This window comes from Prionailurus bengalensis, chromosome D2 (assembly GCF_016509475.1).
Source record: "Prionailurus bengalensis isolate Pbe53 chromosome D2, Fcat_Pben_1.1_paternal_pri, whole genome shotgun sequence".
Taxonomy (NCBI): domain Eukaryota; kingdom Metazoa; phylum Chordata; class Mammalia; order Carnivora; family Felidae; genus Prionailurus; species Prionailurus bengalensis.
Window position 1 is genome coordinate 81,917,729 of NC_057351.1, and position 22,335 is coordinate 81,940,063.

The 22,335-nt window shown below is 53.6% G+C and overlaps 1 protein-coding gene across 4 annotated transcripts in view; it reads left to right on the top strand.

The window, feature by feature from the left end:
- The first annotated feature begins 1,415 nt into the window (after nt 1-1,415).
- DOCK1 (dedicator of cytokinesis 1) overlaps nt 1,416-22,335 on the top strand; it is a 530,259-nt gene continuing 509,339 nt past the window's right edge. For 2 of the 4 annotated variants that reach the window (XM_043597859.1, XM_043597860.1), the window contains exon 1: nt 1,416-1,732. In XM_043597859.1, the coding sequence (XP_043453794.1) occupies nt 1,687-1,732 (46 nt within the window). In that variant the 5' untranslated portion in view covers nt 1,416-1,686. The remainder of the gene's footprint in view (nt 1,733-22,335) is intronic. The other 2 variants (XM_043597862.1, XM_043597863.1) reach the window with 2 other exon arrangements.

Below are 22,335 nucleotides of genomic sequence, written 5' to 3' on the forward strand. Positions count from 1 at the left end.
CACGCAAACCACAAAGCTCCCAGGACGTTCCCAAGTGTATTTAATCCGCATTCTGGGTGGGATGCTGAGATTCCCGCCCCCCCCCCCCCCCAGAGTGGCCCCAAGGGCAGGCAAGGGCATTCCCTACAGCAGGATGGTGGCCCACTGGGCTTTCCCCAGGCCTCCCTGCCTAGCTCTGCCTCCCAGGTCTCTTCCTACCCCTGAGAAGGAAGCTTTGCATCCATTTCACCTCCCTTCCTCCAATCCTTGAAGGCTCCAGGCCCACTGCCATTGTCACTGGTTCTTGGGGGCAGGAGACAGGAAGGCGGCTGGTTAATATTCCAAATTAACTCCACTTACGGAGCTGTCTGCATTCTGAGGATTTCTCCTTCCTCTTTTTCTTGGTTTTCATCTTTTCTGAAATTATGGTAAAAATAAATGGATGTGTGTTGTGTGATTATGTACTTAATTAATTTAAGAGATAGTGCGAGCAGGGGAGGGGCAGAGGGAGCAGAGGGAGAGAGAGACTCTTAAGCAGGCCCCATACTCGGAGCAGAGCCGCACATCCCACAACCGGGGGGACCGCGAGCCTGACCTACGCTGAAATCGGGAGTCCGATGCTTAATCCACGGAGCCACCCAGGCGCCCCATAATGTGTGTGTTGTTTTAAGCTTTTCCTTGGAGAAACCCGAAGCCCCGGCTTTTACTGGTGTGGAAAAACCCGAAAGCCTGAGAACTCACCTGCGGGGTGCAGACCACAGTCCTAACAGCCCCTGCACACCTGCTCAGGGCCCGGACCGAGCCCTCCTTCCCCGGCACGCCCCTCTCCTCACTTCCTCTCTTCCCCTCCTTCACAGAGTCCTACCGAACTAGAAGTTTCTGGGAGCCCCAGGAGGATGAGGTCTCTGGGCCTCCCTGGGTAACCGCACTCCTTGAACACTCCAGGCAAGAGGCCACCTCCCCGGGAAGCACTCCCTGACCCCGCAGCGCGCACACGTCTCGCCGGCCGCCTTGGGAGCCCCAGCCCCAGCGAGGCCAGCCACCCCTGGTGACTCCCCCCCCCCCCCCCCCCCCGGTTCTGGCTGGTTTGGCCAGGCCGCCCTAGGTGCTCAGTTAATGTTTGGCGCCCGAATGAAAGGACCACGTGCTCTGGAAGGCGCCTCCCAGGGAACCTCCGGGTTTGCTCCGCTCCAGGACGCCCCGGGGGCGGCACCGAGCCCGCGGTCTAACTGCCGCGCTGCGCCAACCCCGAGCTTCGTAAATCGCGTCGGGTCCCCCTCGCCCCCTCCTCGTCCCCCTCCGCCCAGGGCGGCCCACGTGCCCCCCCGCCCCCCCAAGTCGTGTGACAGCCGGGCCCCCGCGAGGGTTCCCGGGATCCGGGGTCCCCCGCGGAGAGGGCGCGGCGCCGCCCCCGGGGGGGGGGGAGAGGTGGGGGGGGTCCGCGGGAGTCGGGCTGCGGCGCGCGGTGGCGGAGCCGGGTCCCCCGCGCAGGGGCAGTGCTCTCGGGCCCGGGGCCCGCCCGCCTCCCGCCGGCGCTCCCGGCCTTTCCCATCCGGCCCGCGACGCTCCGCCCGCCCCGTCCCACATGACACCGCCTCCGCCGCAAACTTTTTCCTCCCCATCCTGTCGCGGCTCGAAAGGAATGGAAAATGGCGGCCTAGGCGCGGAGTTTCCTGGCCCGGCGGCGGCGGCTCTCGCGGCGGCGCCATGACGCGCTGGGTGCCCACCAAGAGAGAGGAGAAATACGGCGTGGGTGAGCTCCGGCGCCCCACTTCGCGCCGCGCCCGCCCCGGCCTGCCCGCGCCGCGCGCTCCGGAGGTGGGGGGGGGGGGACGGCGGGCCCGGCGGGGCGCGGCGGGCGGGGGCGCCGGAGCCTGTTGCCGCCGGCCCGGCCCGAGCGCCCGGCGTCCCTCCCCCCCGCCGCCCCCACTCCGGAACGCGGGGCCGAGCAGGGCCGGGGACACGCGGGCGAGCGGGGTCGCACCCCCCCTCCCCACCCGAGCCCCGCCATCCAGGTCCCGGGCGGGCACCCCGTGGCGGAGCCTGCCAGCCTCCCGGGCCGCCGGAGCTCGGAGCGCGTCCCGCCCGCGGCCCGAAGCCCCGGGGGTGGGCGGGCCGGGCCGCCCCGGGGGTCATTGTTCTGCGGCGCCTTCCCGCCGCTGGGGTGAAGTTGCGTGCGCGGTGCGGGGTCTCAAGCCGCGGGCGGCCGGGCGGCTGCGAGTTGCAGTGAGCGATCCCGGCGAAGAGTTGTGCTCTCCCGGTGGGAAGTGGCGCGCGCGCGCGCGACCCGGCCGGGCCGGGCGCCCTGCCCGCCGCTTGGCGGTCCTGTGGCCCGGGGCGTGCGGGACCCTCGGAGCGGAGCGGCCGGCCGAGCGCTTCGGCGTCCCCGGGCTCGGGGAGCGGGAGGCGAAAGGCGGGACTGTCTTGGCTCCGCCGCTCTTTGTCGTTTCCTGAGGGGAGTGTGGTGGTGATGGGGGGGGGGGGGTGGGGAGAGTCGGGTTGCAAGTTTACGTTTCGGACCGAGTGAGTACACATTCCAGACTGCGAGGCTTTCCTTAAAGGCAGAACCAACGGACCCCAGCCCCCGCTGCGCTCTGCTGCCCTGCTCCCCGGGGATTTGCAGCCTGGCTGCCGGGCTCTTGCCCACCTCTGGCTGGAGTCTGGGCCCAGGCTGCTCGCCGCGATCCCAGACCCCGGAGCTTCCCGGTTTTTCAGTGTGATTTTCCTCCTGCGCCTTTACCGCCTCCGTCACCCAGGCTAGGCTCTGCCTGCCTTGTAAGGCCTTTTGTGACCTTGGCCTCGTCTCCGCGGCCAGGTTGTGCCCTCCTGGGGCTCCTCCCGCAGCCCGCAGGCCCCCTTGTTGCCCCTGAGCCTTCGCAGTGCGGTGCCCGCTCCCAAGGCTGGTCTGCTCCAGACCTCCCCCTTTGGCTTTGGGAAGACCAGCGGGTGGCCCTAGCCCTCACCGTTCTTTCTTTTTTGTGATTCCAGTGGCTCACCTTTGCTAGATGTCAGTGGTGTGGCAGGGGAGCTCTTTGGGGACCGCTGCGGTGGGAACAGCCCTGAGACAGTCCAAGGTCCGCTTGGCCCACACTGGTCTTGTTCCACATGTAGGGCTGGGGGGGTCCTCCTTGCCTCAGGACCACTGTGGCTGAGCTGTCTTCCCACCCCATTTTCAGAGAAGAGGAAGCTGGGGCTCAGCCGTGGGCACAGAGGTCAACGACAGAGGTGGGCTAAAGGGCCCTGGGACCTGAGTGTGGAGACCGCACCCTGGGTGCCTCCCTGTGGTTTCCTCGCAGGTGTCCTGATAGAAACGTCCCTGTCTGCCTGCAGTTCTCGAGGGAGGTGTGGGGTGCACTTTCTGGCTGGGACTGCTTCAGGGGTGGTGGTCGTGGGGGTCCTGGCTGTGGAGAGCCGGCCGGGGATGTGTGCGTGAGGAGTGCACTGAGGACTGGACCGCACCGGGGACAGATCGAGGAGGGGCTGGAGCCCTGGGGACAGGCCGGAGGCCAGCAGGGGAGCAGGACCACCGGCGGCCCTGTGGAGGCAGGGAACCGCTCCACCCGTGATCCACCCCCAGTCCTGGCAGGGGTTCTGCTGTCACTCCCACCTGGCTGAGGCAGAGAGAACATGCATGCTCGCACCATTAGTAAGTGCCGTATCTGGGTTGGAACCTGGCTCTGGAGTTCACGCCGTGGTCCCACCGAGCGCAAGGAGATGGGGAGGAGCTTCTCTTCGGAACACTACTTTTTTGAGATCCCTGGACACCTCTTGTTGGCTCCCAGGGTGACCTCACGGTGTCCGGGAGGACACCGTACGTGTGGCACCTGTTGAGTTGCTAGGCTCTCTAGTTTGGAGAAGATCAAAGGGAGCATCCAGCGACCGAGTGAGCAGGGTCTCCTCGCTGGGGTGGTGGCCAGAAGGTGGCTGTGTCCCTTCCCATTAACTCACACACTTTCCAGAAGCTTAGCTAGCCCTCACTGTGGTGACTTCTATCCGCACGCCTTTGGCTCATACTGTGATTTTAAGAAAAGTCTGTGTTGGAAAGTTGCCAGGGAAGGAAGGTGTCCTGGACGGTTTTGCCAGGCAATTCTAGGAACAGTGGGAATGGCCGTTAGGCGGAGGAGAAAGCGGCCGCGCTCCTTAGTTTCAGCGGGTGAAGCCTGTTCAGCGTTACAAGGAGCTTTAAATAAGTAGAGCCCCTCCAGGCAAACTCCGGATGCTGGGCAGAAGGAAGGGTGTGCATGCGCACAGCCAGGTCAGCCCGGGCTGTCCGCTGTTCCAGGGGTTGGCAGTGGAGGGTCCCACTGGTTCCCAGGGGAAGGGAAGATAGATGTGCTGTGGGGCAGGGATTCATTCCCATTAGCTAATTGGCTGTTTCCTCCCAAGGGAAAATTACTGGCCGTCCCCCTTACCAACCACAGTGTTTTTTGGGGGAGCCTAACAACAGGGCTGTGTTTCCTTGGAGGGCTCTGGCGGGTCGTGGGTGGGCCTCGCTTTCACTCCAGCCACTGCCTTGGCGGGATGAATGAATCACGAGGGGAAAGAAAATGATAAAACTCCATCTCATTTGGAAACATGAATCACAGCTCATTGTTTGCAAGTACTTGGAATCTGTTAGAAGCATTGTTTGCAAATGAGCCACTTCGGTTATTTATTTATTTTATAAAAATGGGGAAAAGAGTAAACAGCTGATCTGCTGCTTGCTCAGCGAGGCGGGCTATGCTGGTTTGTCCCCACCTCCCCCTTTTATTCCAGTGGGGCTTGGGGTTGCCTCCAGGAAATTTACCAGCCTGTTAAGGTCTCCTCCTAGGCTTGAATTTGGTGGGTCAGTGCTCACAGATCTGGTTTATTAACACAGGCGTGAAACCCAACCTAGTCACACTGAGGGGTTGGGCCGGATCAACTTTTCCATCTTCCCCCAGCTAGGCAGAGTCTTAGGCTTAGTGCCGGTCAAGCTGTTCCTAGGGATCCTGTTCCTGAGATGAGGCGAAAAGATGCAGCATGTTCTAGAATCACACCCGAGGGTGGTGTGTTCACCTTTCTCGAAGACGGTGTGAGAGGCAGACTAATGGCCCCCCAAAATGTCCATGCCCTAATCCCCAGAACCTGTAAATGTGTGACATGGCAGAAAGGGCTTTGCAGCGGTGGGCCCCCAAAGCAGAGAACTTTCCCTGGCTGGTCACAGAAGAGCGGGGTCAGAGGTTCCCAGGCTGGGAAGGGTTCCGTGCACAGTTGCTGGCCCTGAGAGGTAGGGCCCCACTTGCAAGGGCCAGAGAAAGCCCGGGAGCTCAGCCTCAGCGCCTCTCCCCCGCCCCGTCCTCCCACGTGGCCACCAGCAAGGAGCCGGGGACCTCAGGCCTGTAGGCACACCTGGATTCTGCCAGTACCCTGAACGAGCCTGGAAACAGATCCCTCCTTGAGCTTCCCGGGAGAGCCCCGCTGGCCAACAGCTGGACTTTGAGACCACGAGTCGCTGGGTTGATCCTGGAAAGCTGCGAGATTATCCCCGTGGACCATTCTGAGGGTGGGGTGGTTCCCTAGGGCAGCGACAGAAAACTAGCGGAAGTGGGGCGGAGAGCTCTTGGGGAGAGTACGGTTCTCGTTCAAGCCTTCAGCTGTGTTATGTTTGGGAGACTAAACACCAGTGGACCCAAGTGTGGGCACTTCATTCTGGCCTTTTGTACGGACAGCTCACACGGGGGATGTGGGGATTCGGGCTGCAAACACCTCTAACTCCTGGCTCTTGTTAAATAAGTGGCCCTTAAGCAAATTACTCACCTTCCTTAGCCTCTGTTTCCCCACCTGGAAGGTGGGCCGGGAGCTAAGCCTGCCTACCACAAAGACCAGGAACGTGCTTTTTAGATGAGGTTAGCAGAGCAGGGGGCAGCACCATGTATGAGATAAGCCAAGCACTCAATGGGGTGTTGCTTTTATATTTTATTTAATAAAGTGCAGTTCAGAAATGTAGTGGTTTTCTGTTTGGATTTGACAGACACGGTGGCTAGAAGAATACTTTTCTGCCAAAGTTGATTTCTTAATGGTGTGTTTTGCCCCTGTATTGGGGGAAAGCAACATTCGCTTGGTGTTGGGGAACACGACTTGTGTGTATTTAGATTGTTCTGAGTGATGATAATTGCTAGGAATAGTGTAACATTAAATAAATTTGGGAGCCGGGGTTGCAGCGAGATCTCCTTTGTTGTCTAGAGGAGTAAGCAAGCTGCTACTTGGGGGAAGAAAAATCAGATTTGATTGTAAGTAAATAGAAATGCAGACATTTTCATTCACTGGAGTTGCAGAAAAACCAAATTAGGGCATATTCTATTTCTACAAATCTTATTTTACTTTGGAAACATACAAATTTTAAATTTATCGTTGTGCCAGTGTTTGCTAGGATATCACGTCTTATCAGATTGTCTTTTTTTTTTTTTTTTTTAATTTTTTTTTAACGTTTATTTATTTTTGGGACAGAGAGAGACAGAGCATGAACGGGGGAGGGGCAGAGAGAGAGGGAGACACAGAATCGGAAACAGGCTCCAGGCTCCGAGCCATCAGCCCAGAGCCCGACGCGGGGCTCGAACTCACGCGAGATCACGCGAGATCTCGCGAGATCGTGAACTCCCGGACCGCGAGATCGTGACCTGGCTGAAGTCGGACGCTTAACCGACTGCGCCACCCAGGCGCCCCTTATCAGATTGTCTTAGGGTTTGTGAATAATTCCTTCACATGTTACCTTCCTTCCTTCCCTCCTTCAGTCCTTCCTTCCTCCTCTTTTTTCTTTTTTTAATTTAATTTTTTGATTTTAATTTTTATTTTTTCCTCCTCTTTATTTCCTTTTTTAATTTCTTTTGTTTATTTTTTATTTTTATTTTTATTTTTTCCTCCTCTTTATTTCTGCATTAAACTTTGTATTTTCAGGTAATTATAAGCACATACAGTTGGAAGAAACAATACAGAGATGGTGTACCTGAGTGGCTCTGTCGGTTAAGCATCCGACTCTTAATTTCAACTCAGGTCATGATCTCACGGTCCGTGGGATTGAACCCCACAGTGGGCAGTGCAGAGCCTGCTTGGGACTCTCTCTCTCCCTCTCTCTCTGCCCTGTCCCTGCCCTGCTTGTCTGTATGCCCACCCCCCCCCCACCTCTCCTTCCCCGCAAAATAAATAAATTAAACTTTTTTTTTTCAACGTTTATTTATTTTTGAGACAGAGAGAGACAGAGCATGAACGGGGGAGGGGCAGAGAGAGAGGGAGACACAGAATCAGAAACAGGCTCCAGGCTCTGAGCCATCAGCCCAGAGCCTGACGCGGGGCTCGAACTCACGGACCTCAAGATCGTGACCTGGCTGAAGTGGGACGCTTAACCGACTGCGCCACCCAGGCGCCCCGCAAAGTAAATAAATTAAAAAAAAAATCATATAGAGAGACCCCACATACTCATTACCAGTTTCCCTCAAGGTGACATCCGGCCACACTACAGTGTCCTACCAGAGCCAGGATGTTGACACGGATGCAGGTCAGAGCATTGCCATCACCCCAAGGACCTCTCCTCTGTTCCTTTTAGAGCCACACCCACCTCACCCCTCCCTTCTGCATAAACCCTGGCAGCCAGTAACCTGTTCTCTATTTCTGTAGTTGTATCATTTCAAGAATGTTACATAAATGGAATCGTATGAAATCTTTTTGGATTATTTTTTTTCCCCCCCACACCGCACTGGCTGACCCACTGGCCACCACGTTCAGACTCTTCCTCAGGTCATCTGGGAGGTAAGCCCTGAGGATGGGACCAGGTGAAGGGTCAGAACTTGGAGTCTTAGCCGTGGTGCGGCCACTCATCTTTGATGTGACCCGGAGCAGGTCTTTGAGCCTCTCTCAGTCGGTTCCACGTTTTCAAAGTGGATGATAATGGTTGGCCTTGTCTACAAGGTCAGGCTGATTTGGGAGGTTCACAGGAACTGAAGACTTAAGGCACTTTCGTAACATGGCTTATGCAAATAGCAGTAGCTGTTGTACCTAAGTTTGCTTTGATTTTTTTTTCCAATATATGAAATTTATTGTCAAACTGGTTTCCATACAACACCCAGTGCTCATCCCAAAAGGTGCCCTCCTCGATACCCATCACCTCCCCTCCCCTCCCTCCCAACCCCCCATCAACCCTCACTTTGTTCTCAGTTTTTAAGAGTCTCTTATGCTTTGGCTCTCTCCCACTCTAACCTCTTTTTTTTTTTTTTTCTTCCCCTCCCCCATGGGTTTCTGTTAAGTTTCTCAGGATCCACATAAGAGTGAAAACATATGGTATCTGATTAATGAGGTGGGAAGTGCTTTGGGACCGTCCCTCAAATCACCATGTAACGTATGTGGGGTAGTTTGCTGCCTTAACAGAGTAGCACCCCGAGTGGCTGAGACTTGCAGGAGTTTCCTTCCTCAGTTCTGGAGGCTGGAAGTCCAGGATCAAGGTGTCGGCCGGCCAGGTTCCGTCTGAGGCCTCTCGTTGGTGTGTGGATGGATGGCTGTCCTCTCACTGTGTCCTCGCCCTCCATTATGTTTGTGTCTTCATCTTCTCATTGGATTAGGGCCCACCCTCATGACTTCATTCCCTTAGTCATCTCTTTATTATTTTTGAGCGTTTTTTTTATTTTTGAGAGAGAGAGACAGAGACAGAGACAGTGTGAGCAGAGGAGGGGCAGAGAGAGACGGAGACCCAGAATCCTAAGCAGGTGCCAGCCTCTGAGCTGTTAGCACAGAGCCCAATGCGGGGCTTGAACTCCTGGACTGTGAGATCATGACCTAAGCCAAAGTCGGACGCTTAACCCACTGAGCTACCCAGGTGCCCCTTAATCATCTCTTTAAAGACCCCATCTCCAGGGGCAGGCCGGTGGCTCAGTCGATTTTGGCTCAGGTCATGATCTCAGGGTTGGTGGGATCTTGTGGGATTGAACCCCCACACATGGAGCCTGCTTGGGATTCTCTCCCCTTTCTCTCTACCCCTCCCCCACCTCAAAATAAATAAACTTTAAGGACCCTATCTCCAAATGCATCCAAGTACATTCTGAGTTATGGGGGGGGGGGGTAGAACTTCAGTGTGTGCATTTTGGGGGATATAACCTATAACGTGATTATCACAAGTAAGGCTTTTCCTATGAATTTTCGTGATGTTTTGGTCACCACCCCCTGAATGTTTTTTTTCTGTAAGGTCGTGGGTCCCAGTTCCTCGAGGGATGCCTGGAAGGAGGGAGGTGGGTGTTGGGAGCTCACAATATGACACCCCCCACCCTGGGCTCCCAGAATCTAATTGAAGGAATTGAATCGGTTTCGGTTCAGCTCTGGAAATTTCTTGTAATCGAATTAGTGACAGGATGATGCAATCAGGTAATCTGAGACCTGAACGGGAAGTTGAACAGGTTTCAAGTGTCGTCATTCACATGAGTGCACCTGGGGAACAGGGGGACAGCTCTTCCTCGGGGGCTGTCTCCTCCCACTCTCCCCGCTTGCGCTCACCTACCCTCAGCATTCGAGGCGGAGACATAGGCTTGGACGGATTTCTAGTTTCTCATTGTTTGTCGTTTTGGAATGTGGGTAGGTGGGGCACCCGGGTGGCGCAGTCGGTTAAGCGTCCGACTTCAACCAGGTCACGATCTCGCGGTCCGTGAGTTCGAGCCCCGCGTCAGGCTCTGGGCTGATGGCTCAGAGCCTGGAGCCTGTTTCCGATTCTGTGTCTCCCTCTCTCTCTGCCCCTCCCCTGTTCATGCTCTGTCTCTCTCTGTCCCAAAAATAAATAAATGTTGGAATGTGGGTAGGATGGCCAGGCTCCCTGTGGGTCTGGCATGCCAGTTGTCCAGTGATGGCAAGGAGCACCTTTCGTACCGGCATTGTGTAGTCACTGTTGGCCCAGGGGAACAACTCCAGGGGGAGCGCTTCGCTTTGTAGGCCACGCAGGTGGCTCTCCCGACCCAGGCACGCCATGCGCAGTCTGCAGAGGCTCTGGGCAGTCACGGGGCTGCTTTGACTGCCGAGGGAGGAGGGGGAACAAATGAAAGACGCCACGCTTCTTGAAGATCGGCCGTGAGCACGGTGTTCGTGGGGCGCTCGGCAGCCGTCGGCTCACCTGCACGCAGGTGAGATGCCGAAACACCTACACACGGGCACTCTCTCCTTTTTTAATTGTTTTTTTTTAATGTTTATTTTTGAGAGAGACCGAGACAGAATGCGAATGGGTTGGGGCAGAGAGAGAGAGAGAGAGAGAGAGAGAGAGAGACAGAATCCAAAACAGGCTCCAGGCTCCGAGCTGTCAGCACAGGGCCCGACACGGGGCTCGAACTCACAAACTGCGAGATCATGGCCTGAGCCGAAGTCGGATGCTCAACCCACTGAGCCACCCAGGCGCCCCATCTTCTTTTTTAAAAACCAGATGGTTTCTCCCCAGACGGATATCTGTCAGCTTGTGAAATGTGGGTGCCTCCAGGAAAATGAGGTATTTTCTTTCAGCGTGTGGCATGTGCCCAAAACATCACAGACTGGGGGTCATAGAGATCCATCTCTGAATCTCAGCTCCCTATCTTGCTAGCCAAGTGACCTTGGGTGAGTTATTTACCGTAAGCCTAAGTTTCTCCCTTGTGAATTGGGGATGATACCATCCTCCTGGGGCGGTTCTGGGGATAAAGAGAGATAGCCCTGCACAGACGTGGCCCCTGGTCTGTGCCCGGTAATGGTTTCTTTCACCCTTTATTGACTGCGTTGCCTGAGACTGAATCTCTGCTTTATTCAGGCTCCCCCGCAGCCCCCGAGTCTGACTGCCACTAAAGCCACACGGGCTATATTGCTTCTGCAGACCCTGCTTGTTGTAAGGGAGGGGTGAAGATGGGGAGAGGTGCTGAGTGGCTTCCCTGGAATGTTAGTGTCCGCTCTGAGGTCGTATCAGGGGTCCGAGTCCCGCCTGATCCCCAGAGGGACCAGATGAAGGGAGCCCGCTGAGGCTTACACGGGTCAGTCTCTCACCAAAAACGTCTCTGGGAGTCCTTATCCTGGTGGGGTTTTCTGTTTCTGGTCCTGAGTGTGCTCAGGAGTGCGATGCCCAATCCGCGTGCCGTCTTGAGTGATTCTGTTTAACTTCCTTGCACATGTGAGGTGCACACACTACTAGGTGTGAGTGTAAGTGTTGTTTCTTTTCCGAATTAGGGTTGGCTGGCTGCTGTAACAAACAACCCCAGCGTTTCCTTGGCTTCATACAACGAGAGTTTGTTATTCGTTTGTGTCACGGTCCAAGTGGCCGAAGGGGAGGGCTCAGGGGCTCTGCTGCCTCTGGTCGTCCAAGGACTCGGGCTCCTTCTGTCCTGGGGCTCTGCCCTCCACGAGGCTCCTGGTCTCCTCGCCTTTCAGCTCGTGGGTGGGGACAGGAGCATGGAGGACAGCTCACAGGAGCTTTTCCTGCCTGCTCGGGCCGGAGGGCGGCACCCTTCCCGGCACTTACATTCCTGTCCCTGGAGCTCGGTGCCTGGCCAGACCCAACAACACACGGGGCGTGGAAATGCAGTCCGTGTCCCTGCAAGAAGAGGTTGTGCATGTCAGGGATCTCCTCTACATGCTGCTGTCAACACCCCTGTCCTAGCAGTCAGGAGTTAGGATGAGCCCTTTCGCATTATTGCCATTGAAGACAAAGGTTGTAAGTTGTCACATCGTTTTGTCCCAGAGCAGATGTCCAGACCCCTACAAAGACCCGAAGAGACACGAAGACGACAGGTGCTGCCTTTTTCCTTGGCCTGTTTTCTGCTATTTACGTCCTGTAGCGTTCAGGAGGTCCTTCACTGTGGACCGAGCCCAGAGAGCGCTCTTGACGGGGAGGGGGAGGTTGACCCGTGAGGATAAGTGAGGCTGCCTTCCCGACGAGTTCTCTTCACACCTGTTCACCATCCTAAAACATACGCAGCCCCCCCCCCCCAGACCCCATTCCCGTATCTTCTGAATTCTTTTGGCCTCAGAAGGCGGCGTTACTAAAGCCTGCTAATAATAAGAACCGCGTCTTTGTTTCTAAGTGTTGGGTTTTTGTTTATTAGAATGGAATGTTTATAATTTGAAATAACCCTTGTCCTTATGACTAAGCAGGTACTGAAAAAAGCTATAAAGGCATACATAGCTGCAGTAACTTGAAGTTAGGTGGGGGGCCATTATGGTGTAGGGCAAAAGGGCACTGGGCTAGGAGTCAGAATGCCTGGAATCCAGGCCCGGGCGCCACTCTTAGGCCTTATCTGCCATCCCCAGCCTCAGGCCCCTGGAGACGGGGAAATAGGAGCGCTCTGTTCCCCTCTTAGCTGGGCCTGGAGGAGCTAGCAAGGAGATGTCTGCCCCAGAACTTTCAGGAGGACCAAGTGCTACTTTCTGTCATCTTCTCTTTCAGGAGGAGAAAGTTGCACTTGGTACTTGTTATTGATGTCAACTTGCTAACAGAGAAAAAAACGCAATTTCTGGTGATGGTTTTAATCGCTTTCTCCTTGGAAAAGGGCAGGGTGGCATCGTGAGCTTTACTTTTACTCAAGTTTTCTAGTTTTTATTTTACTACTAGACAGGCTGTCTAGTTATTAATTAACATTGTGAGCCGCTGAGGGTTCTGTATGAGCTCTAGGCTGGGCGGTTGAACGGATGTGCGAGGTGGATAGTGATGAAGGTGAGAGTGTCCCAGCATCGGGGAGCAGTGTGGTCTTATGAGCCACCAGGAAGTTAGAGGTAAAAGAGAACAATGCCTTCAAATAACAAACCAGTCTCCCTCCCTCCCTCCCTCCCTCCCTCCTTTCCTTCCTTCCCTCTTTCCTCCCTTCCTTCCCTCCTTCCTTCCTTCCCTCCTTCCTCCCTTGCTTCCCTCCTTCCTTCCCTCCTCCCTTCCCTCCTCCCTCCCAGTTTGCTTGCCAGCTTTGCTCCTGGACCCTGGGGACGTGGAGCCGTCTTCCTGGGGCACATGTTGTGGTACAGTCAGCAGTCCCTTACGTGAAGTTCTTGGGGCTGGCGGTGTTTGGAAAATTTAGGTTTGTCTCGGTGTGGAGAGGAAGACCGTCCCCTGCGCAGGGCTCCACGTGTGTGCGGAACGCGCCCTGGCAGATCTGGCAACACCCCGCAGTCAGACCTGTTGACGAGGGTGCAGGGAGTGTGTGGGCATCACGGCGTGAGGGAGGCGACCTGTGGTTAGCCTCCTCTCTCCACCCAGGCTCCGTTTTTGCCATTACGTGAATTACTGAAAACTCTGTGTTTTGGAGCTTTGGGAGATGCAGGGACACGGATGTGTTTGATTTTTTCGTGGCTAAATCAACATGTGGAATGTTTGTCCTCCCAGAGCGTGTTATCAGTCCTGGGCTCTTGGGTTCTCTGGTCAGAGTTCTCAGGCTGTGGTGACCACTGCCTGCTCAGAAACCCCTTAAAAAGATGTCCTTCGTCGCCTTCTGGCCTCGTTTCCCATCCAGCTGGGTGCCTGGCTAGTCTCAGGTCACAGTCTGCGATTTGCCCATTCCTGCTTTAGCTCGTTAGGATTTATGCCCCTGCGTTGCGGGTCTGACCCTCCATCATCTCTGCCTCTGGACCCTTTCTAGAAGACATGGCCCCTCTGTTCCCAAGCCGGGCTGTGGGGACAAGTGTGTGTGAGGGCTGAGGGCCCAGCGGGAATGGCCCTGCGTCCCCAGGGCCCGGGAGTCCTGAGGCAGAAGGGGGTGTAAGGGAGGGGGGTGGAGAGAGCACGGGCGGGGGGCAGGTGCAGCCCAGGGTCGGGGAGTCGGGGTCGAGGGGAGCTGACGGCGCTGTGGTTGTGCCTTCCTGATGGCATTAGCCCGGCGTCCCGAGGCAGATTCTGGGCCGATGTAGTGCGCGAGGGTCCCAAGCTGCCTTCCCTGAATCCGGACGAGCCCTGCCCGGCTCTGCCCAGTGGCGCTGGCGGTGCCCAGGAAGTGACCTGTCTGAGGCTCAGAACCTTCTTCCTGTGACTGTTCCGTGACGTCACTGCCAGGAGGTGACCTCCTGTGGCGGCTGCCCCGCCGCAGCCGGGACTAGCGCCAGGTCGGGGTGCATGCCTGGGGGACTCTGCAGCCCCTGTGGGCCCCGGTTGGCTCGCCGGTCGGCCGTGGGGAGCGCTGGTTGTTGCCTCGCGGAGCTGCTCGAGGATTAGATGAGCTGATTCACGTAAAGCTGGGCTTCTGGCCCCGTGTACTGCTGACTTCCTGGGTCGGAGAGCTTCCGGTCGCGGGGGGCCGTCCTGGGCAGTGTTGGGGTGCTTGGCAGAATCCCTGGCCACCGCCTGCCAGATCGCTCGGTTCTGAAAACCCAGAGAGCTGCTGACTCTTCTGTGGGAGCCACTGGTTCGAGTGCAGGGGTGAAGCCTGACCCTCAGGCAACACTCACTGGCTGTTTGCTGTGGTGTCGTGACAGTGTTACCCGGGAGGGCAGGCTGGAAACTTGCAGGACTGATGCCTGAAGGGTGTGCGTTGGGGAAGGGTGGGGGGGTGGGCTGAGGAAACCTAGGGTAGGGGTGCATGGGGGTCAGTTGTGTTTCTGCTCCTTTCTTTTTTTTTTAATTGTTACTTTTTAAAAAGTGTATTTACTTACTTTGAGAGAGAGAGACAGGGAGAGAGAGGGGGAATCCCAAGCAGACTCTACACCACCAGTGCAGAGCCTGATTTGGGGCTCGAACTCATGAACCGCGAGATCATGACCTGAGCCAAAGTCGGGCGCTCAACAGACTGACCACGCAGGCGCCCTCTTCTCCTTTCTGAGAGACAAACAGCAGTTTTGGGGTCAGGCCCTGGGACAGACGTGCAGACTACGGGGGAGTTACGGACTCTCCCCACCTTTTTTCTAAGGAATATCATTCAGGCTTCCCTGAAGCCTCCAGAAATCTGGGAACTCAGGCATTTGTTCTCAGAGTTCTGTTTGCTGGAATGAAGGCACTTATCAAGACTCCTTTTCCCCCCTGAAAATAATAACTTATTTTCTTTAATATAATTGACTTTTCCAGGGGCAAATCATGATTTAGCAGGAGGGAAATGTGATTATTTTTCTTCCAAATTGCTGTGCTCCTATTAACTTCACAAGATTTATTTTCAAGTCCTTCTAACGTCATGTGTGTTCCACTGCCCATTTTTCAAAGGCACCAAAGCATCTTGGTCCTCCAGGCACCGTGGCCAGGCTGCCACGGTTCTTCAGATTGTCCTTAGGGAGTGTTGCTTTGAGGGTCAGCCTGGAGAGGCCAAAGGAGGGAGAGGTGGGGATGGGGACCCATGCCGGGGACTCCCACCCACAGAAGGGATGGGACGTAGTCCGGCTGACCAGGTGATGTCCGGTGGTATTTACCCAAGCTCTGATACAGTCAGCCCTGTGCGTTCTGGCAGGTGCCACGGTGCCTTTGCATATGTTCTTGTCTCTGCCTGCAAATAACCTTTGTTTACCTTCCACCTGCCAAGCTTTCCTAGGCTCAGCTCAACTTGTGAACCTTTCTTGACTCACCCAGGCCGAATGAGGGCCCTCCCCCACGCCGCTGTCTGCAGTCCTGCCACATACAGTGACGGGAGCAGTGGGTGCACCTTACCCATGTCCCCTCCTGGATGGAGGGCCCCTGAGGACAAGGGCTGAGTTGTGTTCCTTTCTCTGTTCCCTGCACCTGCTGTGGTCCCTTTTGAATGAAGGCAGGACAGAGGGATTCCGTCTCAGCCAAGCGTTGGGAGCTAACGTGACAGCTGCAAATCTGTCGGTGGAGAGTCCCATCCCCGGGTGTGCGGCCCCTTCCAGGATGCGTGGCAGAGCCACTCAGGGATCCGGTGTGCGATTGGGTTAAATGGCCTTATGGCCCCCTCACCCCTGACTGTGGGTGGCTCCCCAAAAAGGGGCTCTGAACTGAACAAAAGTGGATGTCCGGTGCCGTGCTGCGGACAAGCTTGGTGACCAGATAGCTTATGCACACCTGTGGTCATGTATTTTCAGGTCACTGTGGTCATTGCTGGCATGTTTGTGACTCTGTTGTTCCTAGAACCTGCCCCCCCGTGCTTCCCTCCTCTCAGCATTGATACAAAGCTGCTTCTCGAGTCTTTCCTTTTTTGTTATTGTTTACTTATTTTTAGAGAGAGGGAGAGAGAGAGCGCGCGCGCGCACGTGCACGAGCAGGGGAGGGGCAGAGAGAGAGAGGGAGAGAGAGAATCGCACGCGGGCTCCACGCTCCGTGCAGAGCCCGATGCAGGGCTCAGTCTCACAACCCTGGGATCACGACCTGAGCCAAAATCCCGAGTCAGAAGCTTAATCGACCGAGCCACCCAGCTGCCCCTCAAGTCCTTCTTGATGTGATGCTCAGTCTGGCCGTTGGGGTTTTGTGCAGGGACTGGGGTAAACAGGAGGCAAGAGGAAGGAAAGCCCAGTTTGAAAAGGGAGATGGCAGGGCCAGTCCTGGTTCCAAGCTGGTGGTTGTGGAACCCCAGGCAGCCTCTGATCATTGCTGTCAGTCTCTGCTGCCCTGCGACATGGTGATGAAATGCCAGTGAAGTCAAAGTAGATCATATATACTGAAGTACTTTGTAATTACAGAGCAGTGAACAGCCAAAAGGAACAGTGAGACATTTTTGTTTAGAACAGAGATCTGTAGCTTTTTTCTGCAGGGGTCCAGATACAAATACCTTAGGCTTTGCAGGCCAGGAGGCAGAATAGAGGAAACTATGTAGGTATTTATTTATATAACCATTAAAACAATGGAACCACCCAAAAGGGTAAAAATTAGAAGACAGTTTGACAGTTCCTCAAGGTTTTTTTTTTTTTTTTTTTTTTTTTTTTTTTTTTTTTTTTTTTTTTTTTTTTAACATTTGCTTATTTAATTTGAGAGAGACCGAGAGAATCCCAAGCAGGCTCCATGCTGTCAGCACCGAGCTCGACTTGAGGCTTGATCTCAGGAATTACAAGGTCATGATCTGAGCCGAAATCAAGAGTCGGGGATGCTTAATTGACTGAGCCACCCAGGTGCACCCCCCCTTTTTTTTTTTAGAGAGAGCACAAGTGGGGGAGAGGGGCAGAGGGAAAGAGAGAGAGAATCTCAAGCAGGCTGCATGCTCAGCACAGAGCCCAATGTGGGGTTCGAACATGGGATCATGACCTGAGCCAGAATTGAGAGTCGAACGCTCAAATGGCTGCTCCACCCGGGCACCTTACCCTGAAAAGTTTTTTTTTAAAAAAAAAAAAAGTTTTTTTTTTAAAAAAAAAAAGTTTTTTTTAAAAAAAAAAAAATTTTTTTTTAACATTTATTTATTTTTGAGATAGAGCATGAATGGGGGAGGGTCAGAGAGAAGGAGACACAGAATCCGAAACAGGCTCCAGGCTCTGAGCTGTCAACACAGAGCCCGACGCGGGGCTTGAACTCACGGACCGCGAGATCATGACCTGAGCCGAAGTCGGCCGCTTAACCGACTGAGCCACCCAGGCGCCCCGCCCCCCAAAAGTTTTAAACACACAACTACCGTATCACTCAGGGATTCCACTCCCATGTCTGTTCCCCAAAGAACTGAAAACAGGCATTCTGACGAGTCCTTGTAAGTAAATGTTCACAATGGTATTATTTACAGTACCTGAAAGATGGAGACCGTCCACCTGTCCGTCAGCAGACAGGTGCATAAATAAAATATAGCTCCTCCATACAATGGAAGGCTGTTCAGCCATGAACATGAACAAAGTGCTGACACACAGTATGATATGGATGAACCTAGAAAACTTGATGCAGAGTGAAAGAAGCCAGTCACAGACAGGCATACATCCCTTGATGCCCCGTATAGGAAACATCCAGAAGAGGCAAATCCGTAGACATAGAGAGCAGATTTACTGTACTGGCTGTCAGGGGCTGGGGGAAGGTGGGTGGGGGTTAATGGGGATGGGGTTTCCTTTTGGGGGCTGATGAAAATATTTTAGCACTGGAATCCATAGAATGGGTGGTTGCACGGCGTTGCAAATGTACTAAATGCTACCAAATTGTACATTTACTTCCTTTATTTATATATTCATTTATTTTGTTCCTACAACATTTCTATGAAGCGAGCACTAGTTTTGAGCTCTATTTTACAGAGACTGAAGCATAGCATTTTTTTTTTTTTTAACTCATTGATTTCACCAAATCGTAGACTTTAAAATGGTTAATTTTACGTTACGTGGGTTTTACCTCATTAAAACAAATGGTGGAAACCATTCTTCGTTTACGGGCTGCGCGATGCCAGACTGTGGTGGGATTTGGTCTGCGGGCCGTGGTTTGCCAGCCCCTGGCTTAGAGTCTGATGATCTTTTCATTTTAGAGTAATGACTATTCTGTCCTAGTATTATGTACCAATTAGAAAGGAAGGGAAGCTCTGTGAAAGGGAGGAAGACGTCAGGGTCTCTTAGGTTTCTCTAAATAATGTACCATTCAGAAATATCCACCCTTCCAAGCATATTTCTATGCCTGTGTCAAGTGTGGACAGAAAAATGGGAGATTCGTAGACTCTTAAAGCTGAAAAGGCATTCAGCCGCCTGGCTTTTCTGATTGAGGTGTTGGGGGCGGTGGGAGCCGGGACCCTCTCTGGCACCCAGTCCAGAGTGTTCGTGAACTTGGGAGGCCTTTGAAGTGCTCGGAGTGGGGGAGGGGCAGCGAACGTCCAGTGAAAGGTTAAAAAAAAAAAAAGTGATTTAACAGAAATCCAATTCTTTAAGAGTCCTGCCTCTTCAACCGTGTTGCCTCCAGTTGAACAGAAAATAAAATTTCCATTTTTCAGTTTATCTGACCAGCAGTGGGGACCAGATGTGGTCAAGGGCTCTAACATTTGTCTGCACGATTTCCCTCTTTTGATCTCTATGAATTATAGGCAGGCACTTAAAGGTGGGATTAGGGCGGAATGAGCCTTCAGAGTGAAAAATCTAAGTCCCTGGACGTGAAGGATTGGATGAAAGTGTTTCTTAAGGACAAACTTTTAATAACCGTGGCATACACAGTATTGCCTTAGCACCCCCTATTTTTCGAGTCGCTATTTTGTTTACCCGGCAGAGTTTGCTGCTTACCCGCAGGTGCGCGGTGTAGCTTCCCGGATTTTCTTTCAACGTGTCAGCCTACAACAGTTTTTCTTTCTTTTTCAGCGCGTATAGAATTTTCCCTGGGCTTCCGTTTTTATCACTGACCTGGTAATGATTCAGGTCGTGGTTGGGAGGGTAGCCCCGGCCCGAAGAAATGGGATAGTGGTGTGGAGCCTTGTTTGTTCACGTTTCTCGTTCCGTACAGCCCGCCTTGCTGGGCAGCAGGCCTAATTCGCCTTCTGCTCATGTCCGAAAGTGCTTTTAATTCTGTGTACGGGTGTGCACGTGTAGTTAGAGGTGGGTGAGATCCTGGCATTGCTTACTCCCGTCTCTTCACTTCAGCCACTGGATTTCTTGATGTCTCTTCTCACCTCTCGGGGGATGGCTGGGGATGTTTCTAAAATACACACGTTGCAGGGGCTCCTGGCTGGCTCAGTTGGTAGAGCACGCGACTCTTGATCTCAGAGTTGTGAGTTCAAGCCCCACGTTGGGTGTGAAGCCTGCTTAAAAAAAAAAAAGGTTAAAAAAAAATACAGTAAAACTTAGGTTGAAGGAACTTGTTCTGTGAGTGTTCCGTAAGATGAACAAACATTTCTACTAAATTTTAACTTGACGGACAAGCGATGTCTTGCAATACGAGCAGGATGTGAGGCCGAAGGTCGCACGATCACAACTGGACCCAAGGTTCTTGAAATTCGCTTTGGCATACGAGCGCTTTGGATTACAAGCGTGTTTCTGGAACGAATTATGCTGGCAAACGGAGGTCTCACTGTACACACGTTGCTGAGTGCACAGGTGCCTCCGTGTGGACAAATTCCTAACTTTGGGGGACAGCTGAGACCCAGATGGAATCACGCTATTAGAAAGCCTTTCTTGTGACGCCTCTAGGGCATGGAAGCTTCCGGTTGCTTCTTTCTCTGAGAAGACAGGAAGGCAGGGGGATACCTAGAACGTCAAGTAGAGATGATCCTTGACGATGGAATCGGCCTCCTTAACTGGCACTCTTGGGGAGAACATCTCTTCAGCAAGGCAGGCAGGGCGCCCGAGGAGCGTGGCCTGGCCACCCGCAGGTGGCGATTTCGCCCTCGAGTGGTGACTGTGCCACAGGCCGGCTGATGGCACCCGTGGGGAGTTCTGTGACTGACATAAAATACTGTGGCTGTTTCATCAGTGACTGGTGGCATCCAGGGGACTGTGAAGGGCTGCTGAGGAACCAGCCCGGCCGAGGCTGGTGTGGTGGCCGAGGTGTGTCAGCTCAGGGCTGGTGCGATGACTGCCCTGTGTCAGCAGACTAAACAACATGATAGGAGGCGCCTGCTTGGGTGGCTCAGCAGGTTAAGTGCCTTGGCTCTTGATTTCGGCTCAGGTCACGATCTCACGTTTTCACAGGTTCGAGCCCTGCGTCTGTCCGGCTCTGTGCTGACAGTGTGGAGCCTGCTGGGGATTCTGTCTCTCCCTCTGTCTCTGTCCCTCCCCCCCACCCCGAATCTCTCTCAAAATAAAAAAAAAAAATAAATAAACTATATGCTGTATGCCGTGTTTATTGTGACGTCTGACGCCCGGTCACCCCTTGAATACCACCACTGGCCACAGCAGGGACCTGAAAAGCCACCCCTGGTGCCAGAACAACCCACGTGGTATACATTTGTCTCCCGTGAAAAAATCTGAAGATTAGAGCGCTTTTGAGTAGAAATCATTGGATTTCCGCATAAATTACTTGACATTTGTTCTCAAGGTTCAAAATTACTCACAAGCCTCAGTCTGAATCTAGATATCCAGGAAAAGTCTTGACAAGAGAAAAAAACAATGAAACTTTGAAAAAACATTTTTGCATTAAGTATTTGCATACATTTACACATGAACTTGAAGGGAAACACGGTTCCTTATGACGACCTAATCTTGACTGGATCACTTAATAAGTAGTTTGTGATGGAGAATGGAGATGTTTTGGATTCAGTTACAATCCCCCCCCCCCCCCCCCCCCCCAGGAAAGATAGCTTGCAACCCCTGTGCCTCAGAATGTGACCTTATTAGATAGTTAGGGACACTGCAGATAGACTAGTTAAGATGAGGTCATACTGGATCGGAATAGGCCTTTACTTCAGTATGACTGTTGTCCTTATAAGAAGGAAGGAGGCACCTGAGAAGGAGGCCATGTGAGGACACAGGCAGAAGGTGGAAGTTAAGACTCTGCCATGAGTCACGGAGGCCCCGGGGGCACCTGTGGCTACCGGGAGCCGGAAGAGGTTAGGAAAGATCTCCTAGAGGATCTTTCTGGGGAGCATGGCCTTGCCTGTGCCCTGGTTTTGGACTTCTGGCCTCCAGCACTGGGAGGGAATAAGTTTCTGTTGTCATAAGCCACCACTTCAGCAGTCATTTGTCATGGCAGCCTGAGGACAGAGGATTAGGGCAGAAATGCGTTTGAGGGACAGGTGACGAGGGCCAGTGGACAGAGAAGATTGTGAGGTTTTAGTGGCCCAGGAGACCCTGCATCCTACCCCTGTGCTGCGTCTCCATTCAGTGAGGAGGTCTCCTGACGCTCAGGTTGTGTTCCAGTATCTTTAGTTTTTTTAGAAGATATTATTATTATTATTTTAAGTTTATTTATTTTGAGAGAGAGAGAGAGAAAGTGTGTGAGTCGGGGAGTGGCAGAGAGGGAGAGGGAGAGAGAGACAATGCCAAGCAGGGTCTGTGAGGCCAGTGGAGAGAGAGCCTGATGTGGGCTCCGACCCACGAACTGTGAGATCATGACCTGAGCTGAAGTCAGGTGCTTAACCGACTGAGCCACCCAGGTGCCCCATTATTATTTTTTAAATTAAAGTGTATTTATTTATTTTGAGAGAGAGAGTGTGCATGTGCACAAGCAGGGGGAGGGCCAGAGAGAGAGAGAGAGAGAGAGAGAGAGAGAGAGAGAGAGAATCTCCATGCATGTAGGGCTCTAACTCATGAACCACAAGATAATGACCTGAGCCGAGATCATGAGTCGGACCCTTAACTGACTGAGCCACCCAGGCACCTGTGTTGTCTTCTTAGAGGACTGTCTGGAGACTGAGGTGGTTAATCATGTGCCAGAAATGTGGTAATCTTAGTTGATGTTGGTCTTTCTTTGATCTATGCTTTTCCTTCAGTTTGGATTCGATATGAAGTTTATGGACCAGAACCAGGGGTAGACAGGAAATGCTTAACTAACTGCTTAATTAACATCCCTCCAAAGGGGTCAGGCAGTGGGATGTTCATTGGAGATTCTTGGTGCAGTTAACTTTGTGGTTCGTAGATGACTAGATGGTCTCTTTCTTTCCCTCCAAAGAGTATATCGGTGAGTTC